General features: G+C 37.4%; 1 protein-coding gene and 1 long non-coding RNA gene across 4 annotated transcripts in view; one reads left to right on the forward strand and one right to left on the reverse strand.

Annotated features, from left to right (window-relative positions):
• GALNT1 (polypeptide N-acetylgalactosaminyltransferase 1) overlaps positions 1-26,739 on the forward strand; it is a 133,104-nt gene that overhangs the window by 84,783 nt on the left and 21,582 nt on the right. For all 3 annotated transcript variants that reach the window (XM_078347986.1, XM_002757165.6, XM_054244136.1), the window contains 6 exons: positions 2,333-2,499; positions 8,017-8,224; positions 11,914-12,084; positions 14,033-14,150; positions 15,861-16,041; positions 16,896-17,035. In XM_078347986.1, coding sequence (XP_078204112.1) covers positions 2,333-2,499; positions 8,017-8,224; positions 11,914-12,084; positions 14,033-14,150; positions 15,861-16,041; positions 16,896-17,035 — 985 coding nt within the window. The remainder of the gene's footprint in view (positions 1-2,332; positions 2,500-8,016; positions 8,225-11,913; positions 12,085-14,032; positions 14,151-15,860; positions 16,042-16,895; positions 17,036-26,739) is intronic.
• The window catches only part of LOC128929471 (uncharacterized), a 106,515-nt gene that overhangs the window by 4,435 nt on the left and 75,341 nt on the right, over positions 1-26,739 (reverse strand). Inside the window, exon 2 of the long non-coding RNA XR_008476045.2 lies at positions 25,167-25,279. This is a non-coding gene — a long non-coding RNA (uncharacterized LOC128929471). The remainder of the gene's footprint in view (positions 1-25,166; positions 25,280-26,739) is intronic.

Consider the following 26,739-nt stretch of genomic DNA (forward strand, 5'->3'; position numbering starts at 1 on the left):
TTAGCAAGAATGTTAAAGGCTGTTCGGTTCTTCTCGAGTTCCTTGTGGCTCTTCCAGGTTAAGGATGTGTGTTTATGTGTGGTTGTTTAATAATTTCTCATTTGCTTTGAGAGAATATTATCTTTCATGAATTTTTTATGGTCACTGATTAGCCGTTTGATTTAGAAAATTTTCTTTTTATCATCTGTTCTTCTGGATCCTAATAGTCCTCTCTCTAATTCTTCCATCTAGTTTCTTTCTAGTGTTCTTATAATCTTACTTTCCATACAGTTTTAGAATTTTATTCTTTAACATATTATACAAGAAGTAAATACAGGTTATCACTTCTCTTCTGCAGAACCTGATGTCTCCACATTTTTCTTTCTTTCTATTGCTAGCCATAGACATGGCTAACTACCATTTGTACACTGTACATTTTGCCTAATCATCTTCCATACATGACTTGATTTTATTATTTTGTTTTGGTAAGCTAGCAGCTATATAGTCACCTTGGCTGTTTTCTGCTTTTTAGTTCTACGATAATAATAAGTAGGATGCACTTGGGAAAAGAGATTGTATGTGGCATAAGATTCAGCTAAGTAATATAAGAAACTCTTTTTCTGGCCCCTCTTTTACTCATACATAGGCCATTCCTGACTTCAGAGTCTCATTCCAGGAGTCTGTGCATCAGGCATTCAAGATAAAACAAAATAGCTTACTCAGCTGTGATGTACCCGAAACACAGTACTAAATATATACATAAATATACTAGCCACCATTTATAACAGAGTTTTGATGGGAAACTGTTTTCAGAAGTATTATTAGGACTGCTGAGGATACATCTTTTCCCCTCTAGCCTAGTCTTTTGGGCCCCACCTCTTTAGCCTAGACTTGGAAGGAGGGAGCTGCAGAGAGGGTGGCAGGCTGTGTGGGCCTTCTTGTGGTTGTTAGAGTGAATATAGGGAGTGGGCAGTGAAGTGGAAATGAGGCTGTGGGTTTTCTGGATCAGAGGATAGATGGTGAGGTTACTGGTAGTAGGAGATGGAGACCATCCTGTGAAAGGGGTCTTGGGAATGGTGAAGAGGGGAGAGGGGCTGTAGTGGAATATAACAAAGGACAGGGAAAGCTACTTGTTGCTCTTTGTCTCCTGGGAGAGAGAAAGGACAAGGGCTGATGTGGGCCCTACAGTGACTTTCAGCTCTTTTACTTTGTCATCTTTTTACCCTTCCCTTTTCTTTTTCTTCCAGCCGCCAACAGGCAGCCCTAGGGGTAGGATGTTCACTAAGAGCTATTTCAGCAGCTTCAGAAGAGGAGTCTTGTTTGTGTTTCCTCATTTCCTCCCCATCCTTCCCTTTTTCCACTCCCACTGACAGGTGATTACAGTTGAGCCTAGAGAGTGCAAAGTTTGAGGAGCTTGAGAGAGAACAGGGAATAAAAGAAGAGGCGGCTAAAGCAACTGTTCAAATTGGGGATGCCTAGGAGAGAGTTATGTATGCACTGTTTGGGGGTCTTATGTTCTAAAGCACATCCCTTGATCTCAGGTTACCTACTGCTGTTACTGTTCCTAATAGGTTGTTAACTATTAATTTAATCTAACAAGGTTGAAAGAAGAGACCATGTTGCCTAACAAAGTGCTGGAAACATACAGTTATTATGTGGATTTTGTGTGCATTCTTTTGAGTGTGTTTGATATTGCTGATGATTGCATGCTCAGGCATAAATAGTCTTTACTAAATGAGATACATTTAAGGAAGTGGCAGCATCAAGAGTTTCAGCAGCAGGGCATGGGCTCTGGAGTATTCAGTCAGGTTCTGCTACCTCCTTGCTATCCCTGCCCTGTTTCTCATCTGTGAAGTGTGGCTCCAGGCATCCGTCTTACAGAATGACTAGGAAGATTAAGAGCCTGGTACATGATAGGTATTCACTAAATATTTCTCTGCTTTTGTGGAACTTATATTTTTGTTTAGATTGTTAAACTATGTAAACTCCAGTGGTTCTAATTTTTTTTTGGGGGTCTAATAGGGTCCTTGAAATGACATTCAGTTTGGGGTAGATAATATAGCTTTATTTCATTTTCCATTAAAATGAATCACCTGAAAACATTCATCAGGAAGAAGGACCTAATTTTAAGACATAAATGACATATTTGAATAATTTTAATCTAAATATATCACTTTAAATAGGTGATATTTATTAAACACGTAACATTAACCAAGACTTAAATGAAAAGGTACCAAGGGTCCCACCACTAGAGCAAACTGCTTTTATTGTTCTATCACCCCTTCTAGGCCAGATTCCTTTATTATGCAATCTTAACAGTCACTTTTTATAAAGGCATTTGCTTTGTCTCTAGGTGTAAAACAAAGGTGTATCCAGATAATCTTCCTACAACAAGTGTGGTGATTGTTTTCCACAATGAGGCTTGGAGCACACTTCTGCGAACTGTCCATAGTGTCATTAATCGCTCACCAAGACACATGATAGAAGAAATTGTTCTAGTAGATGATGCCAGTGAAAGAGGTAAATTTTAAATTTTAATGCCAATAATTTGCTACACCTTTTGCCACTAATGGTTAAAACTAGTTGCTATAATTTTTAACTTAATAATTTTATACAAGATTCTAATTTATCCCAAAACTATTTATGGCATTTGGATTCATTCACATATGCAAAGAAGTACACTCTTGTAAGACTCAAAATATTACTTTAGCATTTAATGTGTGTTGCATCTTAATCTTGTTTCAGAAAGAAATAATGCTATATAACAAGCTATTGTGTAGGACAGTGAAAAAACTCACATCATTTTGTTAGGTTTTTCTCTGTGGGAAGCAGCAGGACTGAGTCAGTAGAGAGAGCCTGGATCCTACATTCCATGTTTAGTAAGAACTATCTCTGACGGCAAAATGGAGCCTTAGCTGGGTGAACCTTTATTCTCCAGATTTTCCTTAGGTTTTCCTATTTTCTCCATTTCTAAGTTTTAGGAATGATCTATAGCTAGGTGCATAAAAGGATTAGGAAGGATGAAAAAGGTAGGATGTAATATGACTCATAATAAATCTCTATAGACTTGCCCAAATATCCTTCTAAGAATCTCGGAATTCTTCATAAACCTAAAATCTCCCAAACTATTTCATGAAACATTCTTTGGGAAAGGACATATTAATTAAAGGTGCCTTGGTTAATATTATTTATAATGAATCCTTACTGGAGATTTCACACCGCAGAGTACTGTATAGAAAAGACTCTGCTTAGTCCATCAGTAAAGAACCGTGCTTAACTTAAGATAGCCAGCGTTTCCTAATTTTCTTATTCATAGCACATCTGTTTAGGAATCTTTGGTGTCATGTATTCCACCAATGTTCCTGTGTTCACATGAGTAAAATTTAGAGCTACAGAAAATAATTTCCTATTGCTTTTCTTCCTACCTTTATCAGCCTTAAATGATCCACCATTTTAACCTCTTTTGCTAGTATCATCAACTTTCTTGACTGTTCTCTCATTTCATCTGCTATGATTTAGTTAAGTATCATACTTTCTCCTTCCTGTGCCCACGCTGAATACAGGCATTTAACAGAAATTAAGTTTATTCACATCAAATATTATTTGGCGTAATGAATGCAATAAAAACAATTTAAATCTTATTACTTTGCCAGATTATACAGGTGCAAATGAAGAATAAGATAAAAATTTTAAAGTAACCTGTATCTTACCTTTTTAATCTAATTAAAGAGACAGTTTATAATCACCCAAGACATTTAAATAGTATAATACATGATATAATTACAAGTTAAAATGAATGAGAGCTGTTAAGATACTTAAATAATTGTTGTTGACAACAGAAGTATAAACCTCATGTGGTTAGTTTGCTAGGAGTTAGTCCCTCTGTAAGAAAATTAACCTGAGTTAATATAAGGAGGAATATATATACACATTTATCCTGCAAATGACTCGTGCTTGGTTTACTTAAATGTTAATATTTGCTAGATTAAATATATTTTACCAGAGGAGATACTTACCCTGAGATTAAATTAATTATTTTTTCATTTCCTCCTTTGTTTTTCTCTCTTATTCTGTGAATGCCCAAGAAGGCTGTGTAGAATAAGTTTTTGTAGGATATGGCCCAATTAGAAAGGTGCAGGGTCCCACAACAAATGATAGAGAAACTCACATATACCAGTTCTCTCTTTCCTTTCCCTCATGCAGACCTCACCTAACACCCCAACCTGTGTACTCCTGTGAGAGGAAACTGGTGTGGGCAGGTGCCTACTTCACTGCTCCACCTGAGATTTAGTCACTAGGCAGGGTCCTGGAGTGCTGCCCCAGAGTCCCTGCTCAGGGGTCTGATTCTCCTTTATCTTCCTGCCTTGGAAGCCTCAAATATCCAGGTTACCATTTCCGATATCTGAGAGACACTAGATCTTTGTTTTTGTAATGATAATTTGCAGTCTTGTCATCTAATGTATTTTTCTTTGGCCCCATTGTTTATATCGTGATTGTTGGACCCAGGAACCAGAGCAAGCTCTTTGCTTTTACGTAACTCTTTAAATCTGCTTTTTCCTATTCATGAGACACATCCAAGGCACCATCATTTCTCACCTGGATGTGGAAATAGGCTAACTAGTCTAACTAATGTCCCCACATACTCTCACCCCCTCCAATCTGTTCACCATGGTGCCTCCAAAGTGAGCTTTTTTAAAGCATGCAAATCTGATCATTTTTTTTCCATGATTAAAACCCCTCCACTAAGGCCTATATGACCTAGCCCCACCTGGCATCTCCAGTCACATCTTGAACCATTCCCATACTTCTGCCCAGTATACAGTTTTCTTCTTGCAGTTTATTAAAGATAATCATTCTTCTCCGTATCTCAGGGCCTTCGCTTGTACTGATTCTGTTCCCTCTCCCTAGAACATTGTTCTCCAGGGAAGATTTGTCTCCACTATCTCCCCAGCATAGTTAACATCAAATCATCCATCAGAGTTCAGCTCAGATGTGATGCATTTAGAGAGGCCTTCCTTGACCTCTCTAGTCCTATCATGTTCCTCTGAAAACATCTCATAACACTCTATTCCTCTACAGCTCTAACAAGAGTTTGAATTATTTACTTGTTTGTTTAACAGGTGCCTCCCCACAATAGACTATATACTTTGTCAGGTCTGCTTGCTCACCATTATCTCCTCAGTGCCCACCGTGCCTGTTATGTAACAACAGTCTAGAATTATATAATGAATGGATGAAGGAATAAGGTACACTGGTATATTTAATCTTCACATTTACTTCTCTGTGCAAACTTTCTAATTGGGTTGTGTAGCATAGATAGTGTGCCCATGGCCTCTGGATGCTTGATTTCAAGTTAATCTGCTGAGTAACTCTATTAAAGAAGTATGAAGTAGGTGCTATAATTATTCCTGTTTTATTGATGAGGCTTAGCATGGTAGAGGAGTAACCAAACCCTGTATAAATCCATAGCCTGACCTTTTAACTGCTATATGCCTCACTTCTAATTGCTTCTGGTGCAACTTTACTGTTACAGGATCTGTAATGAAGTCAGAATTTGGCTGAATCCCTAGTTTATGTCAGAAGTTATGTAATTGTCATCTCTGAAAGTTATCTTAAGACTTAGAATTTATGTAATGTTTCTAATCTGAGAAGCCTTTTTTTTTTTCATTTTATACAAAAAGAAGCAGAGGTTTATATTTAGCAGAGATTAGGAGTCAGATTTATTAGACTCTGAATTCCTTATTCTTCCCTACTACTCTTTCGAGTTCTGGTAAATATTTTTCAGATGTTGCTGTGAACAGTGAAATTTTTCCCTGATGTTCATACTCTCTGACAATCTCACACTCTGAAAAATGCTTAGGGATTCATTTATAGGCCAAGAGTTATAAAGATGTTGTTTCTCCCTTGTTTTTAGATGTAATAGTAGCTTCTAACTACAGTCACTTAACTCATGGCTTCAGTTTTGTAAAATGAGACTTGGATAGTTCCTAACCCCCACCCAGCCCTGAGTCCATAATTCTGTATCAACTGAAAAGAAGACACCTATATCCTAACGTTATCATGTGAAAGCCACAAAGATGTCAAACAAAGATGCCAAGAAAATTTGTGGAAGAGCAAATTTTGTGAGTTACCAGACCACGGAATTGTGCAATTTTTAAAAAATTTTGTTCGTAAACAAGATAGTATAGCTTTCAAAGACATGTGGTATTTTGAGATTATATTGCTTTAGTTCTGAAGAAACATTTTAAACTAATATTTTTGGAAAAACTTATTGGGAGACACATTGTTTATGACACACCCAGTCTTGATTGATCTAAGGTACCAGAATATATATTATACCCTACTGCATGAAGTTCTATCAAATTCTGCATACAAAGTATTTTAAATTTGTGTCTGATCAGGTGCTTCCAAAGACCTGAATTGTTCTCTCCATAGAATTCCCTTCTAGGATTCTCTTTTTGTAGATAAAAAGATGGGCTTTAAAGTCAGGCAGACCTGAGTTTGAATCTTGGATCCATCCCTTAACAAGCTGTATCACCTTGATCAAATTCATGTAATATGCTGAGCCTTAGATTTTCATTTCTGAAGCATGCATAATAACAACCTCATAGGGTCGTTGTGAGCATTAAATGAGATAAGATATACAATGAGACTAGCATTACATATGTTAGCATTGTGCTACACAGACCCAAAATGTTAACAAATACTACAAAATGTTGCTCTTCTCTGGGATTGGCTTACCTTTTTACTCAAAATCAAGTTAGATCCTTCAGAGCCTAAGACTTGGTTCATAAAATCACAGTGATGTCTTTCAGATAACTTTTTAGCCCAAATAGTAGAAAAACATTAGCGTAAATGGAAAAGATCAGTGTTTTAGGACACATAGGCCTTTCTCTTTTACAACTTTTATATCCCTGATTATTTCATTATTGAGTCATTTTGTCTTGTTGAGTCAAATAGTCCAGAATCATTTTATTCCCATTTGTCTTTTCCACCCCACTATGTAGGAAGCCTTTTGGGTCCCTACTTTTAGTATTTAATTAATAGATATGAGGATAATCTCTTTAGGGGTCCCAGTAGTTCCATCTCAGATATTTTCTTCCCTAGAGAGATTATCCTCATACTTACTGTATGGTGAATAGTTGGAAAGGCATTTGGCTGTATCACCACCAATAGCTTCTCTAGCATAAATTCTATAAACCAAACTAATCTGAAAAATATTTCTCCTTGCTTTGAGGAAGTTGTGCCTTTTCTGCTTTTTAAAGTCAGTTGTGAACTTTGGAGGTAAGGTCTGCCTTACCATACATGCTTGCTTGTGTCCTGAGCAACATAATCTCTTATCCGAACTCTCCTCTTATCCGAACCAATAGAATGGCTATTGATTTCATATACCCATATACTCTCCCTTTCCCCTTTTGCCCCCTTTTTCTCTTTTCCCCTTCAATTGTCCTTTCCTTTTTAAACTTTTTTCTTACACCTAACTGTCAGGTTAAGTTACATGGCCTTGCAGTTGACAGTCCAGCATTTCTTTTCCAAGCTTGACCTCACTTTCTGCCTCCTGGTTTTAAAAAAATGTATAGTCAAAGACCATGGTAATCAACAAGACAATTTGTTTCTGCTTTTGAGGAGATATCACAATGTTCTTAACTCAACAGCTGTTAACATATTCTGTGTCTTCTCTCCGTTGAGGTGAGGATTTAATGCTTTCTTTCTATTGCTAATCTTTAACATGATTAGAAAAAGAATTGAGTCTGACAAAGTTACTTAGAGAAGTGTAGGAGCATTCCTATTCTTGGTTAAGCCTGAGCCCAAAAGCACTCTCCTAATTCCACATGTAATAAGATAGAGGCATCTCTAGTACATGCTCTTGGGAAATATAAAGGCTTCCTTTAGCAAAATGGGTTTCTGACTCAGGGAGCCTTGCTGAGAGTGTTCAATAAAGGGATGTTGAATAAATATTCCAAATCAAAATTGCTTTATCTGAATAGGGCCAGGCCACACTTTTTTTCATGTTTTTTTGTTTTGTTCGTTTTCCAGACTTTTTGAAAAGGCCTTTAGAGAGTTATGTGAAAAAACTGAAAGTACCAGTTCATGTAATTCGAATGGAACAACGTTCTGGATTGATCAGAGCTAGATTAAAAGGAGCTGCTGTGTCTAAAGGCCAAGTGATCACCTTCCTGGATGCTCATTGTGAGTGTACAGTGGGATGGCTGGAACCTCTCTTGGCCAGGATCAAACATGACAGGTAATTTTCTGGTATTTGTAAGTTTGTTTTTAGTACTTTTGTCCTAAACTATATGGTGAGTTGCCAAATTTTATATTTTTAAATAAATATAATTTCCTCCCAAGTTTGCTTTAAAATATCTGTGAAGAGGACTCTAAACAAAATATCCACAAGACCACATTCTGAAACCTGGCAGGAATGTTCACAAACTATTTTGCTAATGGGGATGGATTAGGAAGCATGTGGTTGGAATGTATACTATATGATCTGTTCACCAAACTGGAGCAGAACAGATGGAGGGTGAACTCAGAGAAGACAGCATAAAACCCTTCACTTGTCCTTGCTCTCTAAAGGTAACACTGGAGCAGGCAGGTCTTCTCAGCCTGTGGTGCAGCAAGAAGTAGAAGAGAATGGAGAGAAACATGTCGTGTCCTGAAATGCTTAATTTTATATGGAAAACACCATAATCTTGGATAATATAGGAAGAACATTGATGTAATGAACACCTGTCATAGTTTTTTATGTTACACATTTTTTGAAGAATTACCTTTTACTTGGCTCTGGCTTAGTTCTTGTGTATCAGGAGAGAACCTAACTTCATTCTGCTAATGTTGGTTGAATTTCTGCTTGTCATAGTAATTTGAAATAGAGGCTGTCCATGTTAACATTCAAGTTTAGATTTTAGTGGAGTGAACTTCTACTAATCAAGTGCAACACAGTGGGAGCTAAAGCCACAGCATCTATTCTGTTTGTTAGCAAATGCTGGATCTACATTTTTTCCTTTTCAAAGATGAATAAATAGGAAAACTCAGCATTGGGCCAATCAATGGGAAAGTAGAGCAGCTTTAGAAAAAAGAGCAATGACCGGAAGAGTCAAAAGAATAGAACATCTCTGTAAATTGTTTTCTCTGTATAATTCATGACTGTTTTAGAGAATATTTGCTTGCAAGAAGATAATACATAACCCATAGAGCGAAAGCAAGGTCAAGTGATAACAGAAGTATGAAAGGGAGTCAGCCGAATTAGCAACCACAGTGACTTCCAGTTTGGCCTGTATGGTGGATTCAATATTCTGAATAACTTTTCCAACTGAAAATGCTGGATAAAAGGCAAAACAAATTTTAAATGCATCATTGAGTTGGCACAAAAATAAGAAATTTGCAGATCTCGAAAAGAAGGGAGAGCAAATATGCAGTCCAAACACTAAAGCCAGATTTCACTGGTAGGGTTTCTGCTGAACTTCGGAGACACTAAACTTCTTCCTTGACAGACAAATAAGATGCAAGGATAGGAGACCAAACCTAGGTCCTGCCTAAGGTGGGAAGGTTAATAGCAAATACCTGTATAAAGCTGGGATCTTGAAATCTCTGTCTTAGGATAAAGCGAGAATAAAAGACTTTGTAAACAGAATATAGAAAAAGAGGGAACAAACCAAATTTTTTATGAGGCTAGTATAACGCTGATATGAAAACCAGAAAAGTACTACAAGTAAAATTACAGTGCAAACCTGTTCATGAATGCTAGTACAAAAATCTCACAATACCAGCAAACGGAACCAGCAATATATATGTTTACAAACACACACACACACACCATGATATCATAACTGCTTGGTTTAGCATATTACAAAAATAATTCATTTAATACATCCCATTAATGAATTTTTGAAACTATGATTACAAACTTATTAAACACCGGTGATCACTCCCATATATACTAAAAAGGGTTCACTAAAATTTAACATGAATTTATTATTAGAAAATACTTAGCAAACTATTATACAGTGGAAGTTTACTAATCCAAGAAAGGATAGCTTAAAAAAAGCCTTTGCAAGCAGAAATCATGTTAATGGAGAAATGTTGAAAGCATTTTTAAAAAGATGTGGAACAAGATGTTAATACATTCAATCACCAGTTAGTATTTTTAGAAGTCCTTCTTTGGTTTTGCAGTACTACACTAAAGAACACATATTTATTGGAAAAAAGGAAAACCATTGTTGTCAATTGTAGATGTGTTTGTGACGAAAATGAATCTGTACATAAAATAATGGAAACATTAAGAGTTTAGCAATGTTGCCGAACACAAGATTACTATAGAAAGTTCAGCCTGGTGCAATGGCTCACACCTGTAGTCTCAGCTCTTTGGGAGACTGAGGTGGAAATATCACTTGAACCCAGGAGTTGGAGACCAGCCTGGCCAACATGGTGAAACCCCATCTCTACTAAAAATTCAAAAAATTAGCCAGGCATGGTAGTGAACGTCTATAGTCCCAACTACCTGGGAGGTTGGGGTGGGAGGATCACTTGAGCCCAGTAAGTCAAGGCTGCAGTGAACCGAGATTATACCACTACCCTCCAGCCTGGGCAACAGGCTGGACTCCATCTCCCAAAAAAAGAAAGAAAAGTTTATTTCACAGCAATAAGGAATACTTAGAAAATACAATGTAAAATGGGGAGGAAGGCAGCAAATCACACTGCCATGTGTGTACCTATGCACCCATCTTGCATGTTCTTCACATGTACCCAAAACCTAAAATGCAATATAAAAAAAAGAAAATATAATGTAAAAAGAAAATATTCATAATAGCAATGGAAGTCATAGACTACACATAGGAATATGTCTAGCAAAAGATTTATTGAAATTTACAAAAAAATCTTGAAAGAGAGGTGACATTCATATATAGGAGTCAATATCATGAGTATCAGTTCTACCCAAATTCATATTTAAATGCAGTGCATTTCCAATTGATATCTCAACGGAATTTTCTTTGAGAACCTGAACAGGCTGATTCTAGCATTGATAAGGAACTATAAAAGGAAAAAAAGGAGTTGGCATGCTTCTGAGGAAGAATAAAGTCTAAGGGGGCTTGCCCTAATAGGGGTCAAGACTTATTTTAAAGCTGTGTTAATTACAGCAGTGGTATATTGATGCAGAAATTCACAAATAGACTAGTGAAACAGGGTAGGGTCTAGAAACCAGCCCAGTTTTTTAAATGTGATCTTGATTTATGACAGAGCAGACACTCATAGTTACAGCAGAGGAAAAGGGACCATTACATAAATAGTGCTGGAACAACTGGTTATTTATAGAAGAAATAAGTGAAATTGTATACTTATTGCATATCATAGTTAAAACCAGTCCCTTGAGGGTTAAGGACTTAAATATAAAAAATAAAAATATGCTTCTTCTTAAGACAATATAGGAGTATGAATGAAAGGGGAGGGATTATCAACCAGTAAATAATTATGATGCTAGTTTGATGTGAGATAGAGCATGAGAGTTTTCATCATTGCCTTTAACATTGTAGACTGTATTTTATTTTAAAAACACTTTCAGCCTAGGTGCAGTGGTTCATGCCTGTAATCCTAGTACTTTGAGAGGCCAAAGTAGGAGGACCCCTGAGCCTAGGAGACCGAGACAAGCCTGAGCAACATAGGGAGACCTTATCTCTACCAAAAAAAAAAAAAATTTTTTTTTTTAATTAGTTAAATGTGGTGTTACACACCTGTGGTCTCAGCTACTCAAGACTCTGAGGTGGGAAGATCACTTAAGGAGGTTGAGGATGCAGTGAGCCCTAATTGCACTGCTGCATTCCAGCCTGGGTGACAGAGGAAAAAAAAAAGTTAAAGCACTTAGTATACAGTTGTTCTAGAGTTGGCATTAAACAGGTATGTTTTGAAAGATTTTTAAAATTGCTCTTATGATGTCAGGAAAACAGTGGTGTGTCCTATCATCGATGTGATCAGCGATGATACTTTTGAGTACATGGCAGGCTCTGATATGACCTATGGCGGGTTCAACTGGAAGCTCAATTTTCGCTGGTATCCTGTTCCCCAAAGAGAAATGGACAGAAGGAAAGGTGATCGGACTCTTCCTGTCAGGTAATTATGGGAATCATATCAAATGGATAAGTGTATTTTGAGAAACATGAAGCATTCGTATTATCTTATGGTAGGTTAAGAACCATCTTTCACATATATGAGTGTTTTAAAGAAGGATTTCTCCTGTAATAAAATTAGAAATTTTTATTTATTCTATAAATCTTCGGCACATGAGAAATGATGACATGCATGTTTTTTCATTCCTTTATGAACATTTTGCAAATGTATAAGTCAGATCTGTGCTTTAGTTCAGTTGTGAAGGATAATAAATCTTAGCTCAACTAATTGTGTCAGTATGTGAAAATATTACCTAAAACTGGGTCCTTGCATTATAATGTGCAATTTTAAATTCAGACTTGTACCATCTGGATGACAGTTATTGACTGGTAAAGTTAGAAAAGCTTGTATCAAACATAAAAATAGCTAGAATTGACACAAAGTATAAAAAAGGTATTCATTAATGCATTTATTTTCTCTACTTGGCCATATATAGATTTTTTTTTGAGGGTGGAATAAAAACCTTCATGCTCTTTTTAGAACATGAAATTGAGACTGTGAGCTCTTCTGAGCCATCCTAGAATTTATCCCAATTGTATCAACCTGCTACTTCTGTATTAAGAGTTTTCAGAGCGAGGCTTCAGCTGTCTTCTTTCTTCAGGCCTCCTGTGTCTGCCTTCCCTTGAATTCAAGTCCAGTTCTGGCAACATTGAAGAGATTTTCCACTGACTGTGTGCTGTTTTCCTTAGTCAGCCTAAGTTCTTAGTAGTGCAAGGGACTTTTCTTCTTTTTAGCTGTTATAGTGCAATTCACTATTGAAATCAAGGGTTTCTAAACATTTCAAAGATGATGAAGTGTTTTGAAAATCTGGTGAAAACTATGGGTCTTCTCTAATAGAGAATAATGCTCACCTACATACAGAAGGTTTAGCACACAAAAAACTCAGGTCAAGAAACCCCTGTATTAAATGATAATTCTGAATTTTGGCCTGTTTCTTTTAAACCCTTTTCTCATTCTTTTTTTTTGTCTAAAATCAAAATAAGTTCAAACCTTTTTTAGAAGCCACTATTTCCTCTGGAAAGGTAGTGAGTACATTTTAGGGTTCCAGAGGTGGCCAATTCATCTTCAAATATAATCTTCATTGTATCTTCAGTCCCTGGAACTAAATTAGTTTTTCTCCTGGTTGGAGTTCACTTTTTCTCCATACTTATTCTTTGTGAAAATCAAATGACTGATATTATTTTAATCTTCCTTCATTTCTTAATCATTTCTCTGCTTAATTTCACATATTGCCACTCCCTTTGCATACGTAAGCCCATTTTGATGAATTAGGCTCCTCTTTTGTAGAAAATATACCATACAGTCAGGAAGGAATATACTGATTTGTTATATATTTTGTCTCTTCTCCTTAAAGATTTCTAGTGGGTACTGGGAAAAGGCCTCATTGTTTTTATCCTGTTTATCGTCTGTGTTTACATATTTGCCACCCTTTAGAACCTGACATGGTAACTGTAACCTCAATCTACTTGGTTAGTATAGTCAACTGCCTTGAAGTTGCTGGGATCCATGGAGTGGGTACACAGTCAGATGGAGAGGATTGTGAGGAATAGCTTTAATTTAAGGAGTTTGAGCTCTAAACCCAGTTAGAACCTGAGGACCAAGAAAGATGCTAAAGATACAAAGTACTGTTAGGACTGTGACAGAGGGGGATGTCTGAGCAGAAGCATGACACAGCAAGTCTAGCAGTAAGCATGACCACGGTGCAGGTCATGTCTGAAAACCAAATAACACAGCATGAAACACAGAAAGCCCCTGGGGCCTATGAAAGTTTATGAAAAGTGTGAGAGTAAGTACTTATTCCATAGTTATAAATAGTTATGAAACTGCTTTTAAAAACAAAAACTGATTGTAAATTTTAAATTGCTAATGGCATAGCATTATTGAATTTCAGAACACCTACCATGGCAGGAGGCCTTTTTTCAATAGACAGAGATTACTTTCAGGAAATTGGAACATATGATGCTGGAATGGATATTTGGGGAGGAGAAAACCTAGAAATTTCCTTTAGGGTAAGTTCCCTTCAAAAAAATTAATCTTTTATTTAACCTCAAGTATAGATGTGCTTTGATTATTCATGCTATCTTTACATAAAAAATAATTGAATTTAATACAAGTTTCATGTAACTTCAGAACCTTCTGTCCATAAAATGGACTAAAGTATTAATGGTTCATTATAAACTATTGAAGCAAATAATACAGTTATCTTTAAAGTCCAGCTATAAAACTTACACAAGATTTTCTAGTTGTTTTAAATTTTTATTATTTTCAAGGAAGTAATTTAAGCTCAAAAAAATAATATGTAGTTTGAATACGCTACTTGGGTACTTTGCTCTTAAAAACATAAATTTCACATTTTGTAATATGCTTTTTGTTTCTAGTGTGAACATTTTTTTAATATAAAACCTAGTTAACTTTATCAGCTTTATATTTTTCAGTAAAAAGAAAAACGCAAAAATTCTAAAATGACTCTAATTTAATGTAACCCAGTCTGCTTATAAAGTCTTTGCATTTCATGTTTACTAGAATCAACATATCATTTAAATGGCATTGCATATTTTTGAAAATAACCAACTTTGGACACATAGCTTATTAAAGTGGAAATCACATTGACTGTACTGTAATCTAAACCGGTGAGCTCACTTAGTTCCCAATGAATCACTTTGCCTTCTTGTCAAAGAGAGGGTTGGACTCCAGATCATCTTGGAGATCCTATTCAGCTCTAACACTTTATGTTCCTGGGAAAACTTGAAGGTAGAAACACTGAATATTTAACAAAATCAGAACTTTCCAAACTGTTATTTTAATTGTAAAGAGTTACAAGATTTTTAGTAGGGGTGGGGGAATGTATTTTGAAAGGAACAGAAGGATTTCATTAAATTAACAATGTAAGCCCCATACTTGATCATCTTTCTTTTGTTCCTTTTTTTTTTTATTCTAACAAAGACAACAAAACATGCTTTTATTATCTCACTGAAGAATTTACGATGGATCTAGTTTAGATTCCTAGGTTCTGTTTCACGCACAGGCTGTGACACAGGTTTGGAGAGGGGTAAACAGATGAGAATCTGGCTGGATACTCCATGGTCAGGTTTGGTTTGGTTGTTGTTTTTAACCATGACCACATTAATAAATACTTTATACATGATGCACACACATAACATAAAATTTAAACATTTTCTGAAACAGTATGTCCTTGTTAACAAGTACAGGTTGCAATTCATCAGTTTGAATTTATGATTCTCTTAGGAATCATGGCCTGCAGTTAGAAAAATACTGCTTGCTCTAGATCTCATGTCGTTTCTGTATTTAGCCTTTAACTTATGTTTTCTTTATTTTAATCTTCAACTTTTGGTTTGATCACAGCTCAGAATTAGAGACATGTCTCTTGAGGAAGCACAGGCTTTGTAACCGAACTGTACGGCAGGAGCCCACCACATGCCCCTCATTCTGCAGAATTCCAGCTGTAGAACCCAATAGATGTCAACACTTTTTTTTTAAACTATCAATGTTATATATGGTCTTCTTTGCTGTTATTTTCAGATTTGGTAGTATGGAGGTACTTTGGAAGCTCTTTACCAGTAACTACAGTAGGTTCCATTTAAGTTTAAACAAAAGCCAGATCCCTCTTTAATTGAAAAGAAAAATGCCGTTGGAAAACTAAGGTGAACATTTCCTGATTACCCAGCTACATCTTACATAGTCATTTCTGCTGTTTTCAGATTTGGCAGTGTGGAGGAACTTTGGAAATTGTTACATGCTCACATGTTGGACATGTGTTTCGGAAAGCTACACCTTACACGTTTCCAGGAGGTACAGGGCAGATTATCAATAAAAATAACAGACGACTTGCAGAAGTGTGGATGGATGAATTCAAGAATTTCTTCTATATAATTTCTCCAGGTTAGCATTGTTTTGGATTAGAAATATAGGACTGTACCTTTCTTGACCCTGATCCTGGAGGGGAAGTAAGAAGGGTAAAAGTGAAGCTTTGAGCAGAGGTGAACACCTACCTCATAAGGTCATTGAAACGAATAAATGAACTCATACACAGTATAGAGAGTGCTTGGCAGAATGCCTAGAATAATATATAATTAGCAGTAATAAATTATCCAGGTCAGTATTGCTAGCCCAGGTTTTACAGATGTTCTATTTTTTTTAACCTAACTGCAACATTTAATATTTATTCCTGTGAAGTTTCATCTTATTAAATTTTCAGCCATTTTTCTAGCTTGTATGACTTTCTTGATTGTTGGAGTTTTCGTTCAACATAACAAAACTGCTATTTTTGCATTGGGTCATGAGTGTTCTCTATAAGCAGGCCCTCATAGGAAGCGTTCGCCAAGTATCACAAGGCCACTGAGAGCCCAAAACATGCCACAAGGGCCTTCTCTCCAGGAACTTTTTTCTGCTATTCAAACTTTTGTAGGAACAGTTCTTCCATCAGCTTTAAGTCTGTCTGACATTGTTACTAGTCCATCTTATTTTTTAGTTACTGCTAGACTGTCAAGTGGCAGGGTTCACAATTCAGTGAGTTGTCTGAGAGAAGCCTGACTGCAAACAATTGCTCTGTTTAATATTTGAGCAAAATAGATCTTGATTTTTTTGTTTGTGCCTTAACATATATTGATGTTTACTGATCTTTTATCACTTATATTTCATTCTCACATAAATGTAATCTGGCTTATTAGATTCAATATATAGACGTGTGTTACCTAAAACAACATTAATTCAGAGTCAATTATTTCTTTCAACAGGTGTTACAAAGGTAGATTATGGAGATATATCATCAAGAGTTGGTCTAAGACACAAACTACAATGCAAACCTTTTTCTTGGTACCTAGAAAATATTTACCCTGATTCTCAAATTCCACGTCACTATTTCTCATTGGGAGAGGTAAGAAATATATATGTATATATTCTGTGTGGTTATTATGTTCTTACTTTTTTTTAAAAGAAAACAAGAGAAGTTAAACTTCTAACAAGGAAAATACTTTCATATTAAAATTATATAGTAACTTTAAGTGTAGGGAAGTTTTTGCTAGTTGACAGAATCTACCTCATAACTTGAAGTCTTATTAATTTTTTTCATGTTATATTTTATGAAAGTAAGAATGTTCTTTCCCTAAGCTTTCACAGCTGGACTCTTATTACAATATAGTCGTGTCTTTGGTAGGCTTATTATTTTAACAGATTAACCCATTTAGTTGAGATGATAGACCCTTAAAGCTAATGTCTTGATGTTAATGAGCTTGAATCAAAGCTGGAGGAACTACAAAGTCAAGATAAATTATAAAGGAATGATAAGGAAAGTGAAAGGCCATTTATGTTAAATTGTATTTCAGCACATGTTTATTTTCCTTTGGGAGTTGTAAATCTCTCGTTTGGGCAGTGAAGTTTGAAATACTGTTGGTAAACAAGTTTGTTTCTGATGATGCCTTCAGTTATTTTTCTTAGAATTCAGCAGCAAATTTTATTGAAACCTTAAAAAATTTGCTTATTAATGCTTATAATTGGTTAACACAAATTAGTTTTGCTTTGGAGTTTAGGTCTTTTATCCCTAGGGTGCCCATGCTGTAGGATCTAACTACCATGGTGGTCATAGGAACTATTTTTTATGCTCAGTTTTACCCTATTTGTATAATGTAAGCCACCATCCATTCTTCCTCCCAGCCAAACTTCTGCTTCATGTGTAGGAATCCAAATAGGTCCTTGCCTCTAGTCCAAGGGTCTGATTTTTTTTTTTTAATTCAGAATATTCAGTCTCTAAGTCAGAATTCTCCCAGGGGCCTGAGATCTTCCCTCTCTTGGAAGAAGACACAGCTGTCTTCACCTCTAGCCTTAGTACATCCATGTTCCTCCCTTTAATTCCCAGGAAACAAAAGCCATTTGTTAATTCAGTTTTTTCTCTTCTTTTGACTTCTTAGTTGTCATTCTTGTGTTTTTGTTTTCATGGTTGCCCTAGACATTTTAATATGTATCCTTGAATTATTACAGCCTACCTTAATTTATACTTTATCAATTTGCCACTCTATCGATTATTCCCCTAGTTTTTGAAGAAGTGTTGAACTGCTTTGTCTTCTGTAAAAACAGTGCTTTTCCTTCTCTTCATTATCATATAATATTCCTAAGTATCCTTTCTTAATAATCATCAAACTCTCCAAGATCCTTTTTTTGTTAAATCTAGGGATTGATTTTCAGCACAGCTCAGTAGTGGATTATAAAACAATTTAGCTGCTTATGACCACTAGTTTTTTGTAGTCTAGAAATGAATATATTAAAATGTACTGCTTGTAATAAAGGAATTTTATTTTTACTGAGTCATTATGTAAAATATATTTCTTAAAATGAGTTGTGATCAAAAAAAGTTTGAAAGATACTGTCTTTTTAAAGAGTATATGACAGTTCTCTTCTGAATAGCCTCATATTCATGTTTGTAGACTTTACTATCGGATTTTTTAAATCTCTTTAGTAGCCCCTTCTTTTATTGTCTGCGTTTCTAGTAATAGATACACAGCCTTTTCTATATCCCATGGCTTCCTCCCCAGAGAACATATGACTTCCTCCTTGTAATAATGCCCTTGGCTCAAACTCTTTTGCTTAGAATTTGACACATTTTTTTCCTGAGACAGTCTTAGCAGTTAAGACGGCCTTTTTTGTACCTAAGTTCTTGTAATAAAGATGTATCCCTCCTTCTTTTCACTCTGTAATCACTTTACTTAAAGAAAGCCTCTAGAAGGGAAAGGGAAAAGTTATTTTAGGAGCACAGGCACAGGATCCTCTATGCCAGAGATTAGCACACTACAGCCTGCAGGCCAAATCCAGCCTGTTTTTGTAAATAGAGTTTGATTGGAACATGGCCACACTCATGTGTTTACTTACTACCCTTGGCTACTTTTGCATTACAACAACAGAGTTGAGTAGTTGCTGCAGAGATGGATGCGGACTGCACCTAAGCCTGCAATATTTACTCTCTAGCCCTTTAAGAAAATATTTACTGACCCTAAGGATATGCAGCCAGGAGCAATCACTGACAGCCTTCCTTATCCTCACAGCCCTGTTCTTCCAGCTTGTGTTTGATCATCTGGGAACCTGATTGTGATATTTTCTCCAGATAGACCTAACATTTAACTTCTCTTGCTTCCTTCCTCCTTCCTATCCTATAAGTCTAAACAATATTTTTCCGCCCATTCCCTCTGCCTAAAAATTGATTTCCACTAAGCTGACGCACCTGGAGATAAGCTGTGTACTGTGGAGTCTGTTTTTCCCTATTGTGTGTAGTGATATGTTTCCTAAACAGACTGCACCATCTGCAGTTGTGGATCTGTAAAATCTGTATATATATATTTTAAAAAGACTTCTTTGCAAGTCTTTGTGAACTTGTAATTATAAAATGGCTTTTAGAAAAAAATATGAAGCCAAGTAGGGGGGAAAAATCCAAACTTTTTGTGACAGAAATCAATAGAAGAACAAGCTTTCCTTTTATAAGTTATAGCAGCAAAATGACGATAAGTGTCGACAGGACTACAACCAGGCCTATCCAGGATTAAATCTCAGGAAAAGTGGCTCCCACTCTGAAGAAGGCTGTCACTTCAGTTCTTTCATTCATTCAACACATCACTGTAGTTCCTAGTATATGACAAGTACTATTTTAAGTACTAGGAATACAGCAATAAGTAAAGCAAACATCCTGCTCTTGTTGATCTTACAGGCCATGAGTAAGCCAGACTGTGAAAGGCACACAATATGTCAGGTGGTGATGAGGGCAGAAGGGATAGAGAATGACAGACTAGTGAGCATGGGTAGTAGTGCTGTTTTATGTAAGGAAGTTGAAAAAGAGTCCTCTCAAGGTGATTTTGTGCAGAGATCTGAAGGAAATGAATGAGCAGATCATATGAATTTTTAGGGAAAGAGTATTCCGGGCACAGGGAAGAAGAAGTATAAAGGTTTCTAAGATGATGATGTACTTTGTGTGTTCCAGAAACAGCAGGGAGACCAGTTGTCTGGAATAGAGTGAACAAGGTGGAGAGTAGAAGTTAAGGTCAAATACGTAGTGAGGATCAAATCATATAAAGCTTATAGGTTATCATGAGAACTTGGCATTTTGCATTTTATTCTGAATCAAATGGAAGCCATAGAGAGATACCAGCAAACTTCCATTAGAAAAGGATCAGATTGTCTGCTATGTGGAGAAAAACTCTATGGAAACAGCAGTAGAGTTGTGCATTGTTGAAAGGAAGAGAGTAAAGGATTATGTCAGGTTTCTATCAAGCTTGAGACACTGACCCTAGAGTTGCCATTACTGAGATGGAAAAGCCTACAGGAAGAGCAGATGCTGGTGAGATTCAACAGTGTAGTTTGGGACATATTAAATTTGAGATCCAGTGAATATGTGAATAGGTCTTTACATTTAAGAATATTCCAAGAACGACCCAAGATGGCCGATCGCTAACATCCCGGGATTGCAGCTCTCAGGGAAGGCGCAGAGAACTAGAGGACGCCACACTTTCAGACGAAGTCTGGTCGCTCACGGAGCAGAAGATCCCCCAGTGGTGGAAACACATGAGTCGCCAGCGCGACTCTCGTGGTCGGCGCAGCGGTTCCGCCGGCACCTCGACGCAGCAGCGCTCGGCGCAGAGTAAACAGGACCGGTTCCCCTTCTGGCCAAGGTTTGGAGCCCCAGGAAGGCAGAGTCGCCTACTAGGGAAACAAGAAGGAAGCCAGACAGGAGAATCCTGGGCAGAAAAGCACCATCAGTTTTAACGCCGCTGCTCTGGCCCTGGGAACTAACAACCTGGACGTCCACTCAAGAGACCTAATCTGAAAGTTGGTAATTTCAAAGACGACAGGAGGATAAATTTACAATGACAGGAAGAAACCAGCGTAAAAAAGCTGAGAATACTCGAAGTCAGAACGCCTCTCCCTCTAAAGATGATGACAGTTCCACATCAACAATGGAACAAGGCTTGATGGAGAACGAGCGCATCCTGATGACAGAATCACTCTTCAAGGAATGGATAATAACAAACTTCGGTGAGTTAAAAGAATATGTTGTAGCCCAACGTAAAGAAACTAGGAACTTTGAAAAAAGGTTTGATGAAATCCTACTGAGAATAGACAACTTAGAGAGGAGTATGAGTGAATTAATGGAACTGAAGAATACAATACAGGAACTCCGAGAAGTATGCACAGCTTTAAACACTCGAATTGTTCAAGCAGAAGAAGGGATATCAGAGGTCAAAGTCCAACTTAATGAAATAAAACGTGAAGAAAAGATTAGAGAAAAAAGGATAAAAAGGAATGAGCAAAGTCTCCAAGAAACATGGGACTATGTGAAAAGACCAAATTTACGTTTGATAGGTGTACCTGAATGCAACGGAGAGAATGAATCCAAGCTGGAAAATACCCTTCAGGATATTATTCAGGAAAATTTTCCTAAACTAGCAAAGCAGGTCAACATTCAACCCCAGGTAATACAGAGAACACCACAAAGATATTCCTCAAGAAGAGCAACCCCAAGGCACATAATCGTTAGATTCACCAGGGTTGAAACGAAGGAGAGGATGGATACTAAGGGCAGCCAGAGAGAAAGGTCAGATTTCCCACAAAGGCAAGCCTATCAGACTTACAGCAGATCTCTCGGCAGAAACTCTACAGGCCAGAAGAGAGTGGGGGCCAATATTCAACATCCTCAAAGAACAGAACCTTCAGCCCAGAATTTCATATCCAGCCAAACTAAGCTTCACAACTGAAGGAAAAATAAAATCTTTTATGAACAAGCAAGAACTCAGAGATTTTATTACCACCAGGCCTGCTTTACAAGAGCTTCTGAAAGAAGCATTACACACAGAAAGAAACAACCAGTATTAGCCTTTCTAAAAATACACCAAAAAGTAAAGAGCACCAACATAAAGAAGAATTTACACCAACAAATGGATAAAACAGCCAGTCAACATCAAATGGCAGTAACCCTAAATTTAAATTGACTAAATTCCCAATCAAAAGACACAGCCAAAACCCAACGGCATGTTACATCCAGACCTGTTTCACATGCAAGGATACACAAAGACTCAAAACAAAGGGATGGAGAAAGATTTACCAACCAAATGGAGAGCAAAAATAAATAATAAATAAATGAAAAGCAGGAGTTGCAATTCTTGTATCGGATAAAATAGATTTTAAAGCAACAAAGGTATAGTGGTAAAAGGATCAATGCAACAACAAGAGCTAACGATCCTAACACCCAGATAGGAGACTTAGATTCAATGAGACAGAAAATTAATAAGGATATCAAGGACTCGAACTCAGATCCAGAACAAGTAAACTTAATAAATATTTATAGAGCTCTCCACTTCAAATACACAAAATATACATTCTTGTCAATACCACATCACACCTACCCATAAGTTTAAATGAAACATTGATTGGCCATTGTTAATACCCAATTTTTTTCAAAATAAAGCAATATTTCCATTTACTCTCCCTCTTTCTCTTCCTCTTTCTTCCTCTCCTTTACTTATTTTTTTTTTTTCTTTACTTCTCTCAAAAAAAAAAAAAGAAAGCAACTTGTAAACCTCTAGATCCAGGTCGGCAATGTCTCGTTCATTGCTTGATTTTCTTTCTTCCCTTCCCTCCCTCCCTCCCTCCCCGCTTCCTCCCTTCCTTCCTTCCTTCATCCCTTCCTTCCTCCCTACCGTCCTTATTCCCTTCCTTCCTGCCTTCCTCCCCCCCCCCCAAAAAAAAAAAAAGAACATTCCATTTGGGGGAGAGGTTGTGATAAGAGATGTCAGCTTAAAGGTTGACAGCATATTGATGATGTTTAAAGCCACAAAGCTGTATGAGGTCACCTGAGGAGGAGAAAATGTAACTATGAGCCGGAAGACCGAGGACAACGCTAGAGGCAGTGCCACAGTTTGGAAATCACAGAGATGAGAAGGAATCAGCAAAGACTGAGAAGGAGTAGGTAGTGAAATAGGAGAACCTCTGTGGTATCTCCAAGACTAAGGGAAAGATGTGTTTCAGGAAAGAAGTGATCAGCTATATAGAATACTGCAAAGAAGTTGAGGAAGATGAGTACTTAGAATTGGTTATTGCATTTGTCTAGGGTCATATTGTCAGTTGCCTGTCTCACAGTGTCGAGAGAGTTCCCATGGACATTGTTAAAAACCATAATATGTTTTCAAGAGAGAATGGAAGAAGCAGCATAGATGAATGTGTACAAGTCTTGCAATGAATTTTGTTGTACAAGAGAGAAGAGAAATGGGTAGTACCTGTAGGAGAATACAGGCAATGACACATGTTGGCAAGGATATTGAAAAACTGGAACGCCTGTGCATTGTTAGAGGGAATATAAAATGGTAAAACTGCTATTTAAAAACAGTATGGAGGTTTCTCAAAAAATAGAACTATGATATAATCCAGCAATTCCACATCAGGGAATATATTCAGAGAAAATGAACACAGGGTTTGAAGAGTTATTTGTACATATATGATTATAACAGCACTATTCACAATAGCCAAGTAGTGGAAGCAGCCCACATGTCTGTTCATTCTGGCCCAGCCAGCAATGCCTAGGTAGGCATTGTCCAAAATTGGGTCAGTTCAAAGGAAAAAACAACTCCTCATTCTTGGTTCTAAAGACAAGCTACAGAGTGACTGCTATAAATCTTAATACAACATACAATGGAATATTATTCATCCTTAAAAAGGAAGGAAATTCTGATATATGCTACAACATGTATGAACTTTGAGGGCATTACATTAAGCATAATAAAACTGTCACCAAAAGAGAAATACTGTATGATTCCCCTTATATGAGACAGCTAGAATAGTCAAACTCATAGAAACAGAAAGTAGAATGGTGGTTACCAGGGCTGAGAGAAAAGCGGGTAAAGAAGAATTACTTCATGGGTATAGATTCACATTTGCAAGATGAAAAAGTTCTGGAGATTTGTTTCACAACAGTGTGAATATACTTAACACTACTAAACTGTACACTTGAAATGAGTTTAAATGGTAAATTTTATGTGTTTCTGTAGCAGAATAAAAAGAAAGGAGGGATCTGTTATAGGAGTCATGTATTTGGGTGGATAGGAGGTGAAATCTGTGTACAAGTAGAGGGTGTCAGTTGGGGGTGGGAAGAAGAGAGGTCATCTCTTGTCATATAGCAAGGAATGTAGAGGGAATGGGAACAAGTGCAGGGCAGCTGTAGTTTGGTGGTGCAAGCCAGCGTTGGAAGTGTGAGGAACTTCTCTTCTGGTGGCTTGTTTCCCCAGTTAAACACAAGTTCGTGGGCTGAGAGTAAAGAAGGTGTTGGTGAGGGGGAATTGGGGAAAGAGAAAAGAATGTAAAATAGAAATGTAAGATGAGGGAATGCAAGTACATCACCGAAGGAAACCACAGGGTGATGAGCTGGTGAAGCCATCTGGCCTGGTGTTTTCTCCAGTGCCAGGGCAGGCACAGACTTCTGCATTTGTCCTTAATTAACAGTTACTAAGGCTACTTCAGGATTGACTTGAGCTCCCTACCTCTGAACTTTGTTGTGATATAGGGAATTTGTTTTCACACAAGTGAGGGCTACATTGAGTTTCTTGAGCCTTTCATTCTCACCAATGCCTCATTAACGGGAACATTTTCCTTTGCTGTAGCCTCCTACTAGTCAAAGAAGGCCCAGGGTGAGCGGTGCACCAGGGAAAAATTTATAGCAGTCACTCTGCAGCTTGTCTTGAGAAGCAAAAAATGAGGGGCTGTTTTTTTCCTTTGAGCTGACCCAATTTTGGACAACGCCTAGGCATTGTTAGCTGGGCTAGAGTTTAGGCGTGTGACAAAGAAACACTTGTCTGCCCCATGGTAGACGACTGCCAAGGCAAGCTTGCGTCTTACCTGTCTCTTGCCAGCTGGCTTCTGTGGCCTGCTTGTTATCACCTTATTAGCCGCTGGTCTTAAGCCTTGCACGCCCTTAATACCAGGCTACATCCTACAGGTTAAAGGTCTCATTTCTAGGTTGGAGGGCATTCTTAAGTACCCACCGTCATGCAGCCAGGGATCTTACGCTTCTCATCACAGCTTCATCTTTCTTTGCTAGCAACAGGAATTTAGCCTTTCATAGATCTCTTGTCATGCTTCAAGGGTCCAGGGAAACCTGAAATTATAGGATTTTTGAGCAGAAAGGTAAATCAGAAAGTAGAAATATGACTAGGGTTATAGAAACAATTTAGAGCATCTGGCTTCAGCTAACTCTGACTTTCATAGTTCCTGTAGGACCAGAATAAATGTGTTTTGTTGTGGTATCTGATAGTTGTCAACCCAGGAGCTGAGTATTCTAAACAACAACAAAAAGTAAACAATCTAGACCTTTACTGGTTTAGTCAGTTTTAGGGGCTGAACAATTCCTTTTTCAGACACAATCTAAGAAACCTAACATTTGCTGAGCACGTACTTTATGTCAAGCACAAATCTGAATGCTTTATGAATATTAACTCCTCCACAAATCAGCACTATAGGATTGTGCTGTTATTCCCACTTCACAGATAAATAAATTGAGACACAATTAAATGGTTTAAAAAACATGACTAACCTCACAACCATCTTGTTTGAGAGCCTTTGCTTTTAATCCCTAATGTCCATATTCTTTCTCAGATCTAACCAATATTTCCCTTGGAGCAGAGAGTGGATAAGTGAATCCATATTCACTAATACTAGATTGTAAAATGCTTTAACAAAGCTCTTACACTGTCCACCCTAATGGAGATACTGATTCTGGAGGAGACTAATAAAAACTAAGAAACTTGAACTCTAACCTCTTGCCGGTTTCCCAAGAATGAATGCATTCAAATTCCTAATGTCAAAAATAGTATTTTTAAAGTGGCAGTCAGGTACAGCTAAGTTGCTACTTCTGAAAGGGAGTGAAGAGTTGCTGGGTCTGTGGATAAAGGAAAGAAAACCAACAGTTACTGTGTGCCTACTACATGTCTGTCCCTGCTAGAGCCTCTGTATGTATTATCTCATTTAGAGCACTTAACAAACCTGAGAGAGAGATTTATCCCTGCTTTACCGATGGGAAAGTCAGGGTTCTTATAGCAGTGTTTTCAATTCTGTGTTGTAAATAATACTGATTTCTGATGTCTTCAAGATGTTCAATTAGAAAGGTGAGGTACTGGGGAGGAGGAGGTAGATTTTGAGGCCAAAATGTTTGGGCAGTGCTAATTTACATCTTACATGCCATCTGTACCACCATTCTCCTCTTCTACCAAGAGTCATGTTATTTTTTCTTAATTGTACTTTAGGTTCTGGGGTACATGTGCAGATTATGCAGGAGCGTTGCACAGGTACATACATGGCAAGGTGGTTTGCTGCCTCCATGCCCCTGAGTCATGGTATATTAAAAGGCTTTGAGAAGTCCTTCAAAAAAGAAGGGCGCGGTGGCTCAAGCCTGTAATCCCAGCACTTTGGGAGGCCGAGGCGGGTGGGTCACGAGGTCAAGAGATCAAGACCATCCTGGTCAACATAGTGAAACCCCGTCTCTACTAAAACTACAAAAAATTAGCTGGGCATGGTGGCGCGTGCCTGTAATCCCAGCTGCTCAGGAGGCTGAGGCAGGAG

Source organism: Callithrix jacchus, chromosome 13, assembly GCF_049354715.1.
Source record: "Callithrix jacchus isolate 240 chromosome 13, calJac240_pri, whole genome shotgun sequence".
NCBI classification, from domain to species: domain Eukaryota; kingdom Metazoa; phylum Chordata; class Mammalia; order Primates; family Cebidae; genus Callithrix; species Callithrix jacchus.